The sequence below is a fragment of the Eimeria tenella genome, genomic scaffold (assembly GCF_000499545.2).
Source record: "Eimeria tenella Houghton genomic scaffold, Eth_scaff83, whole genome shotgun sequence".
Taxonomy (NCBI): domain Eukaryota; phylum Apicomplexa; class Conoidasida; order Eucoccidiorida; family Eimeriidae; genus Eimeria; species Eimeria tenella.
The window spans coordinates 109,502-127,262 of NW_013543459.1; the positions used below are offsets into that span (position 1 = coordinate 109,502).

General features: G+C 51.2%; 5 protein-coding genes across 5 annotated transcripts; 2 read left to right on the forward strand and 3 right to left on the reverse strand.

Moving 5' to 3' along the window:
* Positions 1-1,444: 1,444 nt before the first annotated feature.
* Positions 1,445-1,651, forward strand: ETH_00025925 (uncharacterized protein; the record flags this gene model as incomplete). The annotated part of the gene is made up of 1 exon (XM_013378416.1): positions 1,445-1,651. One exon carries the CDS (start codon positions 1,445-1,447, stop codon positions 1,649-1,651), a length of 207 nt encoding a protein of 68 aa, XP_013233870.1.
* Positions 1,652-2,216: 565 nt separating this feature from the next.
* On the reverse strand, positions 2,217-4,592 carry ETH_00025930 (dihydrouridine synthase domain-containing protein, putative; the record flags this gene model as incomplete). Its single annotated transcript, XM_013378417.1, has 9 exons — positions 2,217-2,398; positions 2,553-2,682; positions 2,782-2,831; positions 2,997-3,250; positions 3,374-3,423; positions 3,593-3,652; positions 3,788-3,939; positions 4,116-4,226; positions 4,484-4,592. The coding sequence occupies 9 exons, from the start codon at positions 4,590-4,592 to the stop codon at positions 2,217-2,219; spliced, it is 1,098 nt and encodes a 365-aa protein (XP_013233871.1).
* A 1,685-nt stretch (positions 4,593-6,277) lies between these two features.
* Positions 6,278-9,550, reverse strand: ETH_00025935 (uncharacterized protein; the record flags this gene model as incomplete). The annotated part of the gene is made up of 1 exon (XM_013378418.1): positions 6,278-9,550. One exon carries the CDS (start codon positions 9,548-9,550, stop codon positions 6,278-6,280), a length of 3,273 nt encoding a protein of 1,090 aa, XP_013233872.1.
* A 1,198-nt stretch (positions 9,551-10,748) lies between these two features.
* On the forward strand, positions 10,749-15,011 carry ETH_00025940 (met-10 domain-containing protein, putative; the record flags this gene model as incomplete). The annotated part of the gene is made up of 12 exons (XM_013378419.1): positions 10,749-11,404; positions 11,564-11,793; positions 11,945-12,046; positions 12,351-12,487; positions 12,757-12,864; positions 13,070-13,125; positions 13,298-13,353; positions 13,645-13,769; positions 13,954-14,176; positions 14,334-14,500; positions 14,688-14,741; positions 14,892-15,011. 12 exons carry the CDS (start codon positions 10,749-10,751, stop codon positions 15,009-15,011), a joined length of 2,034 nt encoding a protein of 677 aa, XP_013233873.1.
* Positions 15,012-15,687: 676 nt separating this feature from the next.
* ETH_00025945 (uncharacterized protein) lies at positions 15,688-17,291 on the reverse strand (the record flags this gene model as incomplete). Its single annotated transcript, XM_013378420.1, has 3 exons — positions 15,688-15,776; positions 15,975-16,499; positions 16,628-17,291. The coding sequence occupies 3 exons, from the start codon at positions 17,289-17,291 to the stop codon at positions 15,688-15,690; spliced, it is 1,278 nt and encodes a 425-aa protein (XP_013233874.1).
* Between the last annotated feature and the right edge of the window lie 470 nt (positions 17,292-17,761).

Here is a 17,761-nt window from a genome sequence, read left to right on the forward strand (position 1 = left end):
CATTCAAAGCAAAATAAAGCCACGCTGGCAGCCGCGAGTCACAGCAAGCATATGACGTACAGAAGTGCACCTCCACAGACTGAAAATCGAAGATCGGCGGTTTTTCCATACGATATGTGAGTATTAAGTTTTTACGTGGAGCAAGGAGCAGAAGAAGGGTCTCAGCGAGCCGAAGGTTGGGGAAGCAGAGAAGGCTGAGCATCAGAAAAGGGACGTCCTAGATGCGTCGAAGATGAATAAAGCACTGGAACTGACCCGCAGAAACCAAGAAGAGCAATTGGGCATGAATACTTGATGCATGCGCGATCTCCTGAAGAGCGTGAAACACATATTTGAGTGAGGCTGGCTTCACTCCAACTTACCAAAGCGTGTGGCTAACAAAGGGGCGAGGATGCCTATTCGTGCCTGCTATGTTTGCGTTTCTCTACTGGCGTATCCTTGTAATTCGAAGTACCTTCAGCAGCTAAGCGACAACGACGAACGTGAGTTGATTAGCCCATTCGAATAAAAGTGCATACCATACCGATCATGATAGCCCCAATGACGGTAACGAGGATGTTGCTTTGAGCTGGCTGTCCGAGCAGCTATCGCTCTCCTGGAGAGCTCCGTTGGCATACACCTTACCGTGAGTTCTGAAAAGGTGAATTATGTGAATGGCACTTGCTTCCCCTGTTTGTTAGTTAAACTGACGGTACATGTGCACGACAATAGGCGTGAATGCGTAGCGCGCCATCAAGATCCTGAGTGCCTCCGCCATGACCGTGTACAGAGCAGGAAAATGAGGTGGAAGTGAGCTCACGGGAAAAGCCCAACCACCATAATCACACAGCTTGAGGCACAGCTGTACGCAATAGAACGAAACCGCTGAATCTCCGCTTTCACTGAAAGGACGCCTGTGTGGCGGCATTTGGAGACTGAACTGCCTTTAATGGACACCAAAAAAGTTGGAGAGAGCTTACCAAAATCTGGCAGTCTATGCGGAGCATTGAATAGCTCGTTAAATTCATCTGAAAAATTTCTTATAATTACAAACTAGAAGGCGTGGGTGTAGAAACCGGAAGCGGCAAGCACTGCTGCGGGACAGCAACGCCAAGCTGCGGCCGACGCACCTAGCCCAAAAGCAACGAAACACCCAACGAGCTGAATCGCAGAGGCCACGATGAGCGTTCCCCGTGGCCCAATAGAGTTTGCCAGCGAGGCGCCTATTGCGCCGCCCGCAACAAGGCCAAGGCAATATGAAAGATTCAGGTATGCTAATTGTGCGGTTCGATCTCGTTCTCCAGTTTCCAAAGCGACGACCATCATCGCTGCTTGTGTTCCGTGGATCATCAGCCCAGGGAGCTGGCTGATGAAAAGTGCTGGGAGGCTCGATGAAACAGCCATCTACAGTATGACACTCCATTTTAGATGCACATCCTAAGCTAGCAGTGACCATCCACTCACCATGATGTACATGAGGCAGCAAGATGACATCGCAAGAACGAAGCTGGAGGAAACTCAGCCCTGCGGTAACAAGTTCTCGTTACGAAATCGAATAAGAAATCTTACGCGCTTCGTGGTCCTAGCGCATCACCGATCCGCCCAAAGACTGGTGCTCCCGCAAGCTGGCACATCGAAAAAATCCCTAGGGGGAAAGCTCAGAAACAAGTAAGCGAAACGTTGCATGTGAAGGCTCACCTAATACCCAGCCGTTAGCCTTTGCAGCAGATCGCAATAGAGCTTCTCATTCTCCTTATTATCTACTCGCACAGCTCATCCCTTACCTGGACAGGCTGCTGGAGCTCCATAATTATGTAAGGAAGTAGTGCAATCTAAAAAATGAGATTTCCCATTCAGCGGACTGCAACGAGAAGCACTGGGCGGACCTGCATGGTAAATCCTGTTGCGTAAATAGCGAGCAAAGAGTGGCAAATGCCTAAAGGGCTTCGCGCGAAGTCCTTGAAGGAAACTATTGTGAATTCGGCTCTCTGTTTGACATTCATGCTCGCGGATCTCAACGAAAAAGACATTTCAGCGAAACTCAGTCTCTGCGCTTATTTTGAAATTCGCCTTGTGTACGCTGTCTGTCTTCTGAGGAAAGGTTTGAAGAGACATATATTAGTAATTCATCAGGGCTCAAGTGAAAAACGTCAAAGTTCCACCGGCAGGCGTCGTGTCCACATGAGTGGCCAGGTTATCAACTTATGGTGTACCGGCACCCCGCGGACAGAAACCGCCTAAGTATCGGAAGAACACAGCTCGCATTTTACAGCTGAGTTAATTTCCTCGTATCGCGGGTTTTTTCCAAGCCTCAATGGGTAGTCGAGGACCCCTGGGAATTCACTATCGACGACGTCCATGGCCTGACGCAATACTTCGGCGGGCACCTCGTCTGGGCAGGAACACCGTATTTTGGTATCTGCAAGGTCCCACGGATGACAGCTGAAGTTAAGATGTCATGCATTCAACCTGCAATTCGTTTTGTGTTGCCCATCATCCTAGTAGTGGCTGGCGGTGGGCGATCTCGCAGCTTTAGCAAACAATTATGTCACTGACATTGTGGTGGTTCTTACCAAGTGCTTGTCTGAAGTGTCTTTGGCCTGGCATGCCGCTCAAAACGCCTAAAACTGGCTTCAACAAGACGAAAGGACTTTTCTGTTTCCTGTGCCTTGCTTCGTATCGCTCTAGGTAATCTATATATGCCTGAAAGCCACGAAATGCCATGCAAATACAAACCTGCCATGGATCTTATGTGGAACCAGATTACTTCATACTTTTACCGATCACACGGATCAGGCCTACCAGAAGAAGGCTTCGTCTGCACTGCGCGCTTTCTGGGTTCTCTCTAGATCCTGCGTTCACACAAAACGGAGGTGCAGCTGTTTTGGTTTTGCCCTGCAACAAAGACCTTTGAGTGGCACTGCACAACTAACGACCGAGGCAGAATCTTGGTCGCGGTTAATACGCACTCCGGCGGTACACTGAGGCCATTTCCCAGCACTTTCCAAATCACTCACCATAAATTAGTTTGTCAGCTTGTGCGAGACAGCAAGGGTCATTCATTGCTGCTCTGCCAATCATGACCCCGTAAAGACCGGAGTACTGCGAGCCATTTGTTACATCCGCATCGGGAATTTGCGGGTCTTTTGCTTCGGCAGTGTCGCCGGCTTTCCATTCTCCCTTAAGCAACTGCTGAGCCAACTCCAGCGTTGTCACGCCCCCGTTTAGAGAGAAGTGGAGTTCAGGGAAGGCTTCTTGCAGCTCGAACACCCTGCATCGGATATATTGGGCGTCGACTGAGGCTCAGTAGTAGAGACTTAAAGTGTTTATTGAGAAAATGCATGCGACATGCGTTGCCCCACACCGCTGTTTCGAAGTTACCATGCAAACGCACCTGTGGTATAGCAGAGGTGGGACAGAACGGTTCTTTTTCGGGTCCACCCCCTGTAATCAACAGCAAAAATAGATTAATGAAATCAGAAGCAAACGGGTCTTTGCTGCAACCGTGGGCGCTCCCCACTGATTTGTGCATTTGTCGAAAAACTGAGAAGATAGTGTCGATCTGGGGGCAGATAGTACGACATATTTTCCGTGTAATCCAGGGACAGCATACTTGGAGCCATGCCTTTCTTGCGTGCACGATGAAATGCTTGCAGCCGCCTTGCGAAACAGTCTGAAAATACCGAGAAGCTCAATCTGCATCACGCGTCCCTATAAACTTTCAAACAGATTCATTCAAGGTGGTGCGCAGCAGTTTCCGCGTGAATTCATCTTGATTTGCATTCTGCGCAGTGGCATGAAACCTTACCTCTACAAATTGCTTCGTGAATTCGGGGGAGTCTAAGTTGTCAACTCCCAATCGACACTTCACAGTGACGGGGATCTGGACGCGTCTCTTCATTTCGTACACGATGTCTCGCACCTTCGTAGGGGACCTCATAAGGGCCGCTCCGAAGGAGCCTGGGAAATAAAAAAACGCTTGCAAGCCAAAACAACCCCAGTCTTCACCATACAAGCACGCATTTTGGGGGGTCACTTCTGTGTAAGAGTAGGACAAAGTAAACATAGGGCACCTCACAAAAACGAAAATTTTGGGCATGTGGACACTAAATTGTGAGGAGAGCCCAGATTTTTACCCTTGTCAACAACACGGCAGCTTGGGCAACCAACATTGAGATTAACTTCGTCGTAGCCAGCCAACTCTGCCCAAGTAGCCGCCTCGGCAACGTTCTGGGGATTTGAACCGCCTGAAAGGAAAAATCTGCAGACCCGGTATCTTTTCCACGTGGTTGATTCTTCAAGCCGAGCACGGACTCTGATACGGGAAATGGAAGGAGTGGGTCATGTTACCAAGCTGGCAAACGATCGGATGCTCTACGTCATCGAAGCCTGGACCAGGTAATACGCATCAGAGAAGGAGAGCACCTTGGGGCTACTGTATCAAACACGCAGTATCCAAGCTAATACACGGCAGCGGCGCTTCAAACAAAACTAGTAGTCAAACCAAGGTGGTTTTCCAGCTGATGCGTGTTGTGCAGTATTGTGGAGTCGACGACCATCTCCGTGTACACGGTGCTGCGCCGTGTAATTAACCGCATGAAATTCCTGAGCATATTTGAAAGGGCTTGAAAGCAGCATGCCTAAACTACAGTCCACAAAACCGTTGGACAAGCACAAATGTGGCAAAGAACACATTCCAGGGAAAGACAGAGACGAAGCCGGAACAGTGTAGTCTCTAGTATGATACGCCTGCACATGCTTTCCATCACAATAATGTGACAGAGTAAACGAACAGTGATTAATGAGCCTCACCTAAAGTGTGTGTTCGATACTGCGATCATGGGCGCCACAGCGAGTAGAGCGCGTGAAGAAATTTCTGTTTCCCCCATCGTATCTATTTCATTGACCAACCATATTACCGCATATTACCGTAGGCCTTCAGTTGATCTAGAAAGCGAACAAGCTCCATGTTCGGGGGCCTTTCTACGAAGGCTAACCACCGCAGGCCCGCAACCCTATCGAAAATCGCCGCATCTCATTTGTCACAAAAACATCGGTAAATCAATGTCCACACATAAATTGCAGTATCAAAAATCTGTCTAAGTCAAGAGAACCCTAGCACAAACAGCCTCTGCTGTGGGGTTCCTGCTATATGAATAGTTGGGCATCTCGCCAGGGTGGCCGGCAATGGGCTCTGCAGAGGTCGATGTATGTGACTGAACGGTCAGTTCATGGTATGTAAACAAGTTCCGCAATGTTCTTTACGTTCAAGACAGTTTGAATTTCATTTCAACTCTTCGTGTTGCAGATAGAATCGAAGATTTTACATATTTAACTTCCATATGCGCACAACGCAGCATTTGCAACTTTACTATTATTGTGATGGGAACAATCGAGCCACGACAGGTAAGATTAGAAACAGCAACAAGAAAATCTTGTTACATCTGGATTTATTGGGGACTGAACGAAGGCGACTATGCCTGAGCCAACTGCGCGACTGAACCGCCCACGCTGAAGGGCTACCTCACAAAATACCCTGCACTTCACCAAACAACCCCACTGAAACTGTACATCGCCTTAAAAGAGTGTTTTATTGGGATACCCAGTCGCATGGCAGCCTTCCACCGAAGGTTCTCAGCCACCAGGGCTTCAGTACACAGAGCGATTGTCCCCGTCCCAGCTTGCAGTGTTTGTTCTTTCTCTGCACTATCCTCGTTGAATTATGGAAATTCCAGTGGTGTCTAGCTGTCACTGTGTTACGCTAACAATGTTGCAGCGGTTTCGTCACATCTGTTCACCCCACTACCGCAGTACGCGAACCATCTACGCGCCGATGCGCTGTCTTTCCCTTTTCGCAGCGAGTGTTGAAGAGAAATAACTAAATGCCCAAATGGAGAGACCTTGGTTGGATACTTAATCCACTTTATTCTCCAAGCTCCGCCCGTGTCCTGCCTCCATGAAGGCAGGCATTGCCGCATACGTGAAATCCTGCAGTAGGAAACTATCCCACGCAGTACACAGAAGATCGGCCGAAATACGCCAACAAGAAATATTTCTTTAATGCTTTCTGCCTCTTAGATGGACGCGCCGCCGAAAGCAGCACTGCCAGAAATTCAACAAATACACAAAAAAGAATTGCGTCTTGCGGAAGAGCTAACCCTTCGAAAAATCTACCAAACCTAGCCATCCGGCACAAGAATAGTCCATAAAGGAGATTTCGGACCTGAAGAACCATGACCACATGCTTCTGGATCACAGACACATAAAACCGAGCTGATACACAGCTCCCTCGGAAGTGCTAGTCACGATTTGGGGGTCCAAGAGCAGCGCAAAGATCCATAAGAAGCAATCCAGCGAAGTTTCGTGGCAGGAAGGGGACCTTCGTTTTGCCCCGCAGCTCCTTTCGTCCAAGGTCCCCCACTTTCTTTCCTTCGCAATGTCGCTGTTGATGCTGCATGCGACGCAACAGCCGCTGCTGTAATGGGTCGTGGTAACTGATATGAAAGCCTTGTAGGGTGGATAAGAGAAGCTGCAGCTTAGGGTGCTGTCGCAGCAAGAGAAGCAGGCAGGTGCGTACTGCAGCAGCAGCACGGGAGTGCCAATCGAGCCTCTCAAATGCCTGCAAAAGAGGACACTGCAGCAATGCAAGCAGCTCGCTGCTACAGCAACAACGCCGCAAACGTTCCTGTACAGACAGCTGGGAAAAACGCTGGGCATGCAGCAGTTGCAAGGCTGAAGGCCATATGCAATCAGAAGTTGGAAATGCAACTGGTATGTTTCCGTCAAGCCTCAGTTCTCCGAATTGGGGGCTCCCATGACTCGCTGTTGCCCTCGCAAGAGCTTGGATATTCCCAATGTCGTGACAGTTGTCTCTGCAACAACTGGCAAATGGAGAAGCCAGCTGCAACCGCGGCTTTGCTTGGCTCTTCAATCCCCCTTGCGAAAGTGGAGTGGTGAACAACTGCTTCTGACATGCGTTGCAGAGGCCCCAGACTCGAAATTCCTCCTCGCTGTACAAGTCAGCGAATGGGCCTGCGAGATTGCTGCACAGGGAATTAGTACAAAGCGCCCCCATCAAAGCAGACTGACGAAGGTGCTCCTGAAGGGACTGGCTGTCGATGGAAACGGGTAAGGGATACTGCTGCTGCTGTTGTTCAGCCACGGCACGTCTCCAAGCAGTAGAAAGCGCGTCTAGTTGCTGGAGCAGACGCTGCTGAAGCGTGTCCGCTCCCTCTGTGACCTCCTTCAAGGGACTTAAAGGCAGTAATTGCTTTTCACTCTCACAGCAATCTTTGATGCTTGTGCTGCTGCTGTTGCTGTCAGTGCGGCGGCTGCTGCCGCTGCTGCCTCTGTTGTCAGTGGCACTGCTTGTCTGACTCTGCGGCCCATGCTTGGCTCGCTCCGTTAAGTAAGGTGACTGCAGGTCCTTCAATTGATGAAGTACCTCCAACGGCTTCACATTGGCTGGATGAAACTGTACACGCAGAAGCAAATCCCCTTGCTGAAGCAATGGCTGTTGCTGCCTCCTGCCTCCCAAGCTGCTGCGCCAGCGTAAAGGGGCCCTGTACTCCCAAGCACTGGTGAAGGAAGGCAATGGGAGCACAGCTTCTCCAACGAAGCAGCACTTGCTGTTGTCCCTATGAGCGGCGGTGGTGGCAGTGTTGCTGTTGCTACTGTATTTAGTGGCCCACAGCTGTGCATAGAGTGCAGCAGAAGCAGCAGCAGCAGTAGCTGCAGACGGCCAGTGAATAGAGAAGGTAAAGGTCTCCTGCCACTGTCCGTCAGCAGAAAGGCTAGACTCCTTCTCCTCCCATTCACCAGGCCCCGTTGCACAGCGAAGCACCACTTGCAATTTGCTGCCAAACTGTAAGCCTTGTCGTTGGGGCTGTACCGGAGCGGGGTCTGGCAGCAGCAGGCTGGCTCGCAAGACGGTAGTTTCAAGCTGGCCCTCGAAGTGCTGGTCAACGTCCACCTCTTTGGCAACAGCAGCAGCTGCAACTGCAGCGTCCCGCAGGGCCAACTCTCTTTGCTCCCAGCTGGATAACTCAGAAGTCCTTTGCCATTCTTGATTTTTTTCCTTCAGTTGATGGTTATCCTTAGTCTTCAAGCGACTTAGTAGAGCCTCAAGCAGCAAACTTTCCAAGTGATGGTTCGATGTGGAGCTGCTCTTCTTTTCTTGTCCGTAGTAAGACTCCGCTGGAGGAGCCAGCTTTCGCAGGGCTTGCAGGGCCTGCTCCTGCTGCTGCTGCAGCCTATACATCAGTTCTTCTTGCTGTCGCTGTTGCTGCAGCAGCCGCTGCTGCAACTGCTCTTTCTGGTCCAACAGATGTTGCAGCAACTGATGCTCTTCTGATGGCCTCATGCTGACGCTCTCTGAGCCCGTTAAGCTCATCTTTTTCTTCCACTGCTCCTCGGCTTGTTCTTTAAGCTGTTTCTGGAGGCGTTCCTCGAGCTTTCTTTCCATTTGCTGCTCCAGTTCCTCCTTCAGGTGGGCCTTTAGCTGCTGCTCAAGCCTACTCTCAGCCACGTTCTGTTGTTGCAGTTGTTGCTGTTCGTGCTGCTGTTTTAGCTGCTGAAGGTCAGCACGAACCTGTTTCAACTGCGCCTCGAGTGTCTTTTGTGCGCCGCTTTCTTCAGCTGCGATGCGTTGCAGCTCGGCTTCTAGCTGCGCCCACTGCTGGCCCAATTGCTGCTTCGTTTCCTCCGCAAATGCCTTCATCTGCTCTTCGTGCTTTTCCCTTTCCTGCTGCAGCAGTCCCATCTCTGGCTGCTTTGAGTGCACGTGCGTATCTTTGTCTGCAGCACCAACTGTAGCAACCGGAGAGGCAGAAGCAGCACTGTCAACAGCTTTTTCCCCTGATTTTTGTCTCTGGCGTTGGAGACTTTCTTGGTAATCCCTCAAAGCAGACTGTAACTCGGCCGCATTCTCCCCCTCTTCCACAAAACGCGCTACTGTGCGCTGCCTTTGCAGCGGTAGCTCTTCGTCAGTGCCCCTGTCGGCAGTGCTAGCCATCTTCCTGGGGGTGTTTGCCGCCGACAGGATTCGAGACTCTAGACGCTGCGCCTTAGGCTGCACAGGGGAGTTTTTTTTCGGTACCTTCTCCCGCAGAACTCTGGCTACCTTTTTAGCAGCAGCTGCCTCTGCAAATGCACCTACGGCAGCGGCAGCACCACCAGGGTCGATCTTGTTCTGCTGCTGCTGCATCCAAGGGTTCTGCATTTGCAGTTGGGCCCTCCTACGAGGGAGGTTGCGATTCCTGGGGGGAAATGTTTGTTCCCATTGCTCATCCTTTTCCTGTTGTAGCTGCACCTGCCTGTGTCCCAACATGCCGGAGGGTTCCTTACCTCCCCCTCCCTCGCGTCTCGAAAGGTCCTGCGAACCTTGAGTTGGGACGTGCCCTTGGCTAGCTGCCCATTGGTCTCGGCAACTACGGCTACAAAAGTCGGCGTAACGACCGTCCCACTGCAGCCACGCATCGGCCCCACAAACCTTGCAACGCGGCCGGGCAGCTCTAGGGTCAAACGACTCCCCTGAGACACTATCCTGCAAGAAAGTGAAGAAAGCCTCCATATTCGTGCTGGCTGTGCACAATCATGCTTGTTCGGTACGGGCGGTACTTGCTGCTGCGTCGGTCGATACTGCTGCTGTAAGGGCGCTGTTCACAATATGCTGGTGCTCTCAGCCGGCGTTTCCGGGCTTTCTTAGCAAACTTCTTCAATCAACTTCTTCCACCGCGCTGAGAGTTCCCTTTACAGCACTCTCTCAGCGACGGCTCTCTTTCAGCTTCCCGCACGCCGCCCATCCTGGTCCACATTGAATCAACCACTGAACAATTTTCCACCCTCCCAGCATTTTGCATTGCATGTGCGCACTTCATCTACTCTTGAACGGATATCAGTCAGCGACTGCCGGCTGAGTAAAAAGTTTAGGCTTCTGCGAGTGCAGAGTGGCTGCTGGCAATTTGTTACGTAACTTCACTTGCTGCTGAAGCTGTGGTCTCTGCTTGCCCTGCAGCTGCGGCTCCTAAAATGATACGGCTGTGCCCACAGTCATACGCGTACATCTTAGCTTGACATTACGTCCATGTCGCAACGCAGCGTTGCTTGCTGATGGGCTGTCGAAGCCCTCTTGGCGTGTTCAGTCTGCGGTGGGTTGCTTTGTTCCCTGGAATGGAGAACTACGTGTTGCAACGTGCGTAGAAGAAAAGGGGGAATACTACAGGAGATGCAGCCTACAAGCTTTTAATGCATTTACTGCGGCTGCTGCCATATATCCCCTTGAGGTTTGGGGACTCTCTCGATGATGGCAGTCTGTCCAGTTCTTCGTGTGCAGCATGCACCAGTAATATCAATCTCACTACGGATATGCAGCGACGACGCCAATATTTTGAAATGGATTTAGCTGCTGCTGTTCCTTCTGTTGGCGTAGCTCCTGTGGCTTCTTGAGCAGCTGCAGCCGCCTGCTCTGCTGGGGGCCCCAACTTAGAGGTGGGGCAGTAACAACGGCTACTTGCGGAGCATTATTGCTTTATTATTCTAATAAATTCTGTACAATATTTGCTGAAGGGTTCATAGTCACTGTGCAACACTTTGGCTACTAAGGTGGTCGCAGCGGGGGGAAAGGTACAATCAAGCCGCGCTGAAGTAGTTGCTCGCGCGCAACAGCACGAGAACCAGCAAAACGTCAACAGAACAGCAGAGGAAACATGCCCTTTAGTTGTAAGTGGAGTACAGTGCCGAGGGAGGTTCGCGACCTGGGGAATCTATAGATGCCCTCAGGCACTGTTCAGTATAAATGTCTCCGCCACAGCAGCGGCAGCAGCAGAAATTGTCTAGTACCCGCAGCAGAGACAACAGAGGCATCACCAGCTGCAGCGCCAACATTCCTCAAAGGTCTCTCGTTTCTTAAGGCCCGAAGCGCCGGGAGGTCGAGTCACGGAATCACTAATCCTCGTTGTTTCCGTGTAGCTGCAACAGCAGCCTGCGCAGCTGCTCTGCTGCAGCCACAGCAGCAAGCCTGGATGCGCTATAAAGGAGGCAACGACGGCAGGAGCAGTTTAATATACGCCGACGCGCTGACTGACGGCGAACGCGCCCTTCCTTCCCCGTGTTGTTCAGGCACTGCTCTGAATATTGTTTTACGGCAGCAAGAGGATCACCAGCATCAGCAAGTCTACAGCAGTAGGATGCCTCCCTATTTGCATTCTGCTCTCAGCAATGGAGGCTCATCGGATGCACCGGCAGTGGGAGGAGGAGGAGCAGCAGAGGCACAAGGTAAACCATCCGATGCAGCACTGGTTACCCTGGAGACGGACACCACGGGGTTTGTCCAGTTGAACAAGGACGCATTTTGTAAAGAGGAAGAAGTAACATGCCTGCGAGTCCCGCTGAATCAGCTGCAGGAGCTTTCCAAGGCGCTTAGAAAGTAAGAATGTTTCTGGCTCTTCCTGACCCTGCCGATGCGCCGTTTTTACTGCAGTGCCACCTGTGTCCCAGAGCCTTCGCGCTGCCCGTGAACGTCTGCGCATTTTTTCTTCTGGGCACGTTTCCTTTTTATGCCAAGGTTGTTTTTCTGCAACTGCAGATATCTTTTCAAGCGCAGAAATTTGCGACCCGTCGTTTCCGACATTGCAGAGAAGGAGCGGCAGGGAGAATTGCAACAGGAAATGCAGAACGAGCAACAAACTAGCGGCGACGGAGATGCAGGCCAACAAGAGCTCCCACAACACTCCCACGACCCCACAGAGGTAACGAAGGAGAAAGACAGCGCAAAAGGCTTCAAATGCCTGCTGTTGGACCCATCTATAGGTCCAGGTAGGCGTGTGGGCAGTTCGAAGGACGGCAGAGGAGATGCGACGCCTTTAGCTTTCCGTATTTGCTGCAGTTGTAGCTGGACAGGGGGATGCTTGTACTACGCCATTCCTGCCTATGTGGCAAGTCGAGTTCACTGTTTGTGTGTTTCAAGAGCTGGATGGGCTGCCGGAGGACTTGCAGAGTCAAGTGAGGGATGCGGGGATTGAAGTTCTGCGCCACCGCGTGTCTGTTGGTTATGAGAATCTCTCTGCCGGTATATAGTGCTTCCCTGCTACTGCTGCAGAATGCACCACCCGCTGTTACTGCAGCCACTGCTTTTATGAAGATGGCCACAGTGGGCCTTGCTGGTTCCTTGTATGCGGGTGGTCCTTGCTACACTCCTTGGACGGGGTTGTGCGCCCGTGGCCATGTTGATGTAACGCGCAGCGTTGGATCAACATGGCAAGCATAGTCTTCTGTTTACAAACGCACCGATCACTCACCTACTGCGTGAGTATGGCTAGGATAGTTCGCTGCAAGCTGTATCTGTTTTTGTTTTGCTTGAATTTTCCGCGCAGTTGAATGCCTCACGGCGTTATTGCCAGAGGGCGCTGAAGTGCCTCACAGGTTCGAATGCGTGGGACATATCGCTCACCTTAACCTTCCTGCCACTCTTCTGAAGTTCAAATACGCCATCGGTCAAGTCGTCTTAGATGTGCGCTGCTGCCTCTGCTGCAGCTGATGCAGCCATTCTTTTTCTACATATGGGTCATTCTTAAAGGCAATTGCTTTTGTGTTGCATTGGCGCTTCTTCCGCGTGCAAAGCTACTTTGCGTTTCCTTCAAGCAGCTGGCAGAACTGTTGCATTTTCACGAGGATGTACGCCGCCACAGAAGCTGATCTGTGGCATTACTGGCGGCTCGCTCGTATTGAATGTATGGCGGCTGTAAAGCCCTGATCATGACTGGTGTGTTGCAACTGCAGAAGCACCCTCAGCTGCGCACTGTGGTTTTGAAGACGGGCATAGGTGAAAAATGGAGAGAGTTACAGTTTGAGCTCATTGCGGGCGAAGCGGCCTACGTTGCCACAGTGGTGGGCACCAATATCACCGAAACTGCCAAAAGCAATACCAGCACCAGCGCACAATGAGTACCCGGCTTACAGATCTTTGCTCACTGCGTTCACGATTTGGCGCTCCTTGGCTTTTTCATCTGAGCGGCGCCAAATCCCCTCAATTGCGCGGGAACTTTCTTCGATATTGCTCTATTTTTGCCGATGCGTTGCCAATTCTCTGCAGAAGGAGAGCGACATGATTTTTGAAGTTGACTATGCCAAGGCATTCTGGAACTCTAGGTTTGTTGCGACTACATAAGCTTTTCGTACAGTTGCATGCCAGTGCTGTATGGGGAGCGCTGTAGCTGTTCTGGCTGTTACTCACGTTCCTGTCGAAGTGGCGATTTGCTTTTATACATGGCGAATCTGGGTGATGATTCGGCATTGAGTTTGTATTGGCTGGTATGTGCAGGCTTTCATGCGAACGGCAACGCATTACTGCTGCGGTCCCCAAGGACTCAGTTGTATGTACGTACAGCCGCATCCACGGCTTTACGCAGGGCGCTTTAAGTAGCAAAAAGAGACCCAGGAGTCAAAACAGCAGAAGCAAGCATAAAGAGTTGCAGGAGTCAAAGTAGCAGAAGCAGCTGCAGCTGCGGAATATAGATAGACGCATGTTGGCGCATACGATGTGCCTATAGCTCATGACAGTTATGTGAGGGCTGTAAGCCCTCTTCCTCTCTCCCTTCCGAACTTGGAGTTCGTTTGCTTCCACTGCATCAATGTATGTGTTTTCCTGTTAATGCGTTTATGCTGTAGTGGATGCCTTTGCCGGTGTCGGGGCATTCGCTGTCTACCTCGCGCGGAGCGGTTGCATTGTTGCTGCGAATGATGGCAACCCCGCATCCGCAATGAATATGCGGACAAATGTAAAAAGGAACGGAGTGAGAAGGAAAATTTGTTGGCACTGCTTCCGCTGCTGCTGCACCCTCTGCAATTTTGCTGCTCAAAAGGCAAAAGAAGCGTGATTAGTTGTTCACAGATTGTGTATATTTGCACGCGTGAAGATTATGTTGAAGATGTTGACGTTTTACCCATTTTTAATGATTTCTCTCGATGCTGCTGCAGGTAGCTGATTTGGTAGAGGTGCACAACCAAGACGCTCGGGACTTTCTTCGCACTCAGGGACAGCCAGAGGCGATTGCTACCCTTCTAGACAAACGCACACATAACCGCAGGGGCCACTCTGGTCTATCTGCTGCAGGAGCTGCAGAAACGTGGGGCAGTCATCGTCAAGCCGTGGAGGTGCATGTAATAATGAATCTTCCAGAGCTAGCTGTTGAATTTTTGGGTGGGTCTTTCAGTTGTGACTATCACCTTACGTCATGCAAGACGAAAGCGTGGGCACATGATATGTTGCATCTGTTGGGCGTTCTTCAGCGGATATCCATAATCGGAAAGTGAGCGTATCCTGACAGCGTGTCATCCCTACGTGAGTTGCGATTCAGATGTATTTCCGGGGCTATTCAATCGAGCAGAGCCCCAAGCAAAGAGACGCCGCCCAACAGAAGGACTCTGCAGCGCCACAGGAGCTGCGCAGATAGACCAGATATCCAAGTGGCGCGTTCACTGTTACGCCTTTTGCAGGGACCCAAAGCCTGAACAAGACCTCAAAGTAAGGTCTTAAGTGTGTGGAATATGTCAAGGGGCGCATGGAAGCATGCCTTGCCATGCTTGTGTCCTTATATGTTGTCCCATGTAGCATGATTATCCTCGCGGAGCATGCCTGCACAGATTCTCAATTATTGGCCTAGCTTTCGCTTACAGTGGGTCACTGTGTCTTTTAGAATGCTGCGCCGCAGCCACGAGTGGAAGCTGCCCTCGGCTATTGGCCGGATTCTGTGGAGATACACGAAGTACGTCACCGCTCTCCTGTGCTGCATAGAATTTTTCTTTTGCGTTCTTGGTTTTCGATTGATTTCGCATTGGTTTCGCATCCTGCAGTAGCGTTTGCACGTTACTGTCCTTTGCACTGATATTCTTTGCTCGGTGTTTGTCCTGGTCAGGTGAGGGATGTAGCTCCTCATAAGCGCATGTACTGTCTCACCTTTGACATCCCTCCTCTGGTTCTTCGTGGCGAACCTGAAGGTAGCGAGGGGCAAGAAGATCAGCATACAACTAGATAACATGCAGAAATTTCTGTAGCCTTGCCACAGCTTTGAGGCACCGGGATACAGCAAAATTTGGCGTGCGCACTGTCCACAGAAACTGTGTTGCCGCGTCTTTTTATTCCCTGTCATGTCGATCCAGCTGAGCTACTGCCGCTACACCCCATAGTTATGCAGCCCCGCTCTTGTTGCAGGTACAAGCAAGTTTGCTCAGTTAGACAAGTACTCAAGCAATTGTCGGTCGTTTAATTTGTTTTCTTTACGCGCATTGGCGTCAAGTTCACCCAATACGGGCTCAATGTCAAGTTCACTGTCGCAGTGGCAAATGCAAAGCTGCGGCACACAAGCAATACTGCATCTGCACCGATAGGCGTGGACAGCTTTGGTACTGCGCTAGACTATACGCGTAGGAAAAATTATGAGAAAGCAAACAAGCCTCCTGCAGGATGAGTCAACGAGAAAGTCGCCGACTTTCGTTACATGGGCGCAAACAACACCGCATGTATACAAAGGTATAAAAAAGAGCGCCGTCTACAAAATTAACTGAGTACGGCTGGACACCAAGGAGCGACTGTAGCACGCGCACAGGAACACCAATGCCAGCACCCTACATGTTACTGCAAATGGGGAAGACGGCTATCCTCCACGGACGCCAGTCAACAAACTGCACGAGCACCCGACAAGTGCTGGGTTCTCAAGTGCCAGTGGTGGCATCGTCCGCAGCAAGAGCATGAGCAGTATACTCCTCCTCCACCAGTCCCTCTCCTGCCTCCTGCAGGTTCGCTGCGATGTGATGTGGCCACGAAAGACCAGTTGTTGCTAACAGCAGTCACGGGCTGCCTGCTGCGTTGCATTTCTTGCAAGCATCGCGGTACTCCCGCCGCCGCTGAGCACTTGCGTAAATAAATGCGGCCAGAACACCCTCTATCTGCCTTAGTGATCAGGTAGCCCAAATGCACGGCACGACAGTCTCAATTATACTTTGCGCTGCGTTGTGGAGAGGCTGACAATCCGCGCACGCCTTGAGGACCGCAAGGCCATCCGCCCGGAGCAGAGCGTTGCAGCAGCGAATCATAGCAGAGACATGAGCCGGCCTGTTGCCATTAAATGTGCTATCTATCTCCTTAAAGAGCTGCTGTAACTCAAGCAACAGCGTTTGCTGCTCCTCAAGACGCTCCGGATCAGCCGCAAGCTTCTGCTTTTTCCTCTGACGCCGAGGAAGCTGGGTCGGACTCCCTGCGCCGTCTGTTGTGGTTCCACGCGCTGCTGCTGTTGAAGCTTTTTCTTCGCCTTCTGTACATTTCTTCCTTGCCAACGTAGCAGTGTCTGTCGCCACTTCCGCCTCCGATTCACTGCTGCTGCTGCAGAAAGCCCTGCTGGCATCCGTTATCTCGTGCAGTCTTTCAAAGAGGCGGGAACAACGGGCCTCTAGTTGCAGCTGCTGCTGCTGAAGCTCCGTTGACAACTTTGCAGCAGCCCGCGCTTCTTCTACAGCCATAGCTCTTTCTGTTACACAAGATACATACGGACAAATTCGCAACGCAGTGATTGTGCGTCTGTGCTGCTGCTGCCGTAGTGAACGAAGTCAAGCCCAGCTACTGCAAAGTTATCCACCGTAGTATATGGCGGCTTACCAACATCTTCTTTTGTGGGGAACAGCCGGACGTCTTGTTCGTCGCCCAAGTCATCCTCGACAGTGTCTAGGCATGCAGCAGTGGGGTGCGAATGGTTACTGCAACAGCTGCTGCAGCTGCTCTTCCTGCGACTCCCTGCAAAATCTAAGGACGATAACCTCAAGTGGTCTTGGGAGAAGAACTGCTCCTCGTGTGCTCGACCGTCACACGCTTTTGACTGTGCAGCGACTGCCTTTTGGTGCCTGGGATGGTGCTCGTGACGCTGCTGTTGCTCGGGCATCCAGCTCAGTTGGTCTTGTAGTGAGTGCACGTACACATGGCATGCTGCCACAGCAACAAGGCAAACCACTGCGAGACAAGCGCCTACGGCTAAGAAGACAAAGATGTAACGCTGCTCCTCCCGTTGCTGGCGCTCATGCTTCTCCAGCTTCTCTTCCAACTTTTCTTCCAACAATGCCACATATGCCTGGAGATCCCTCAGAGTTTTGGCCTGAAAATCGATTAGGGGTTCGACGTAGCTAACGCTGCTGCTCTGTGTATCTACATTGCATGTGCTCGGTTTAGCCGAAGCAACTTCGGGAACTTCGGGAGAGCCAAAAGTTTGGATCGCAGCATCACTGGGAAAACCAAACAGTGAGAAAACAAGATAGTGCACAAATTTCATCTTTGGGCTTGTGGTATGAGTAGTGCCACGCAGTTACGTTCGTCGGCACCCGCGATCCGCCGGTGGTGCCGCTACAGCGACTGCAGCACACAAGCACATGCAGCCTCAGTAATACTTGATATGTTTTAAATCAAAAACGGATGGCTACAAGATGCAAATGCCTCTCAGTTAATCCCCCAGTTGTCGTTAATCGCCATGAGCGCATGCGGCGCCCACATAGCAACTCGAGCTTAACTGCTTGAGTGAAGCTCATCCGTGAGCCTGTTTAGAATTCTGCAAAGCGAAAGGCAGCTCATTGGACGCCCTAATGTCTAGACACCTAAGCAGCCTTGATGGAATAAAAGGTAACTGAGAGGCCATCACTGCTGCAGCGTTGGGGCCGGCGTTAAGCCGTTTGTACACGTCTTCGCCATCAGCCTGAGTGCTCCTTCACATCTCAGCTTGATGCACGCGACTTTTTGTTTATGAAA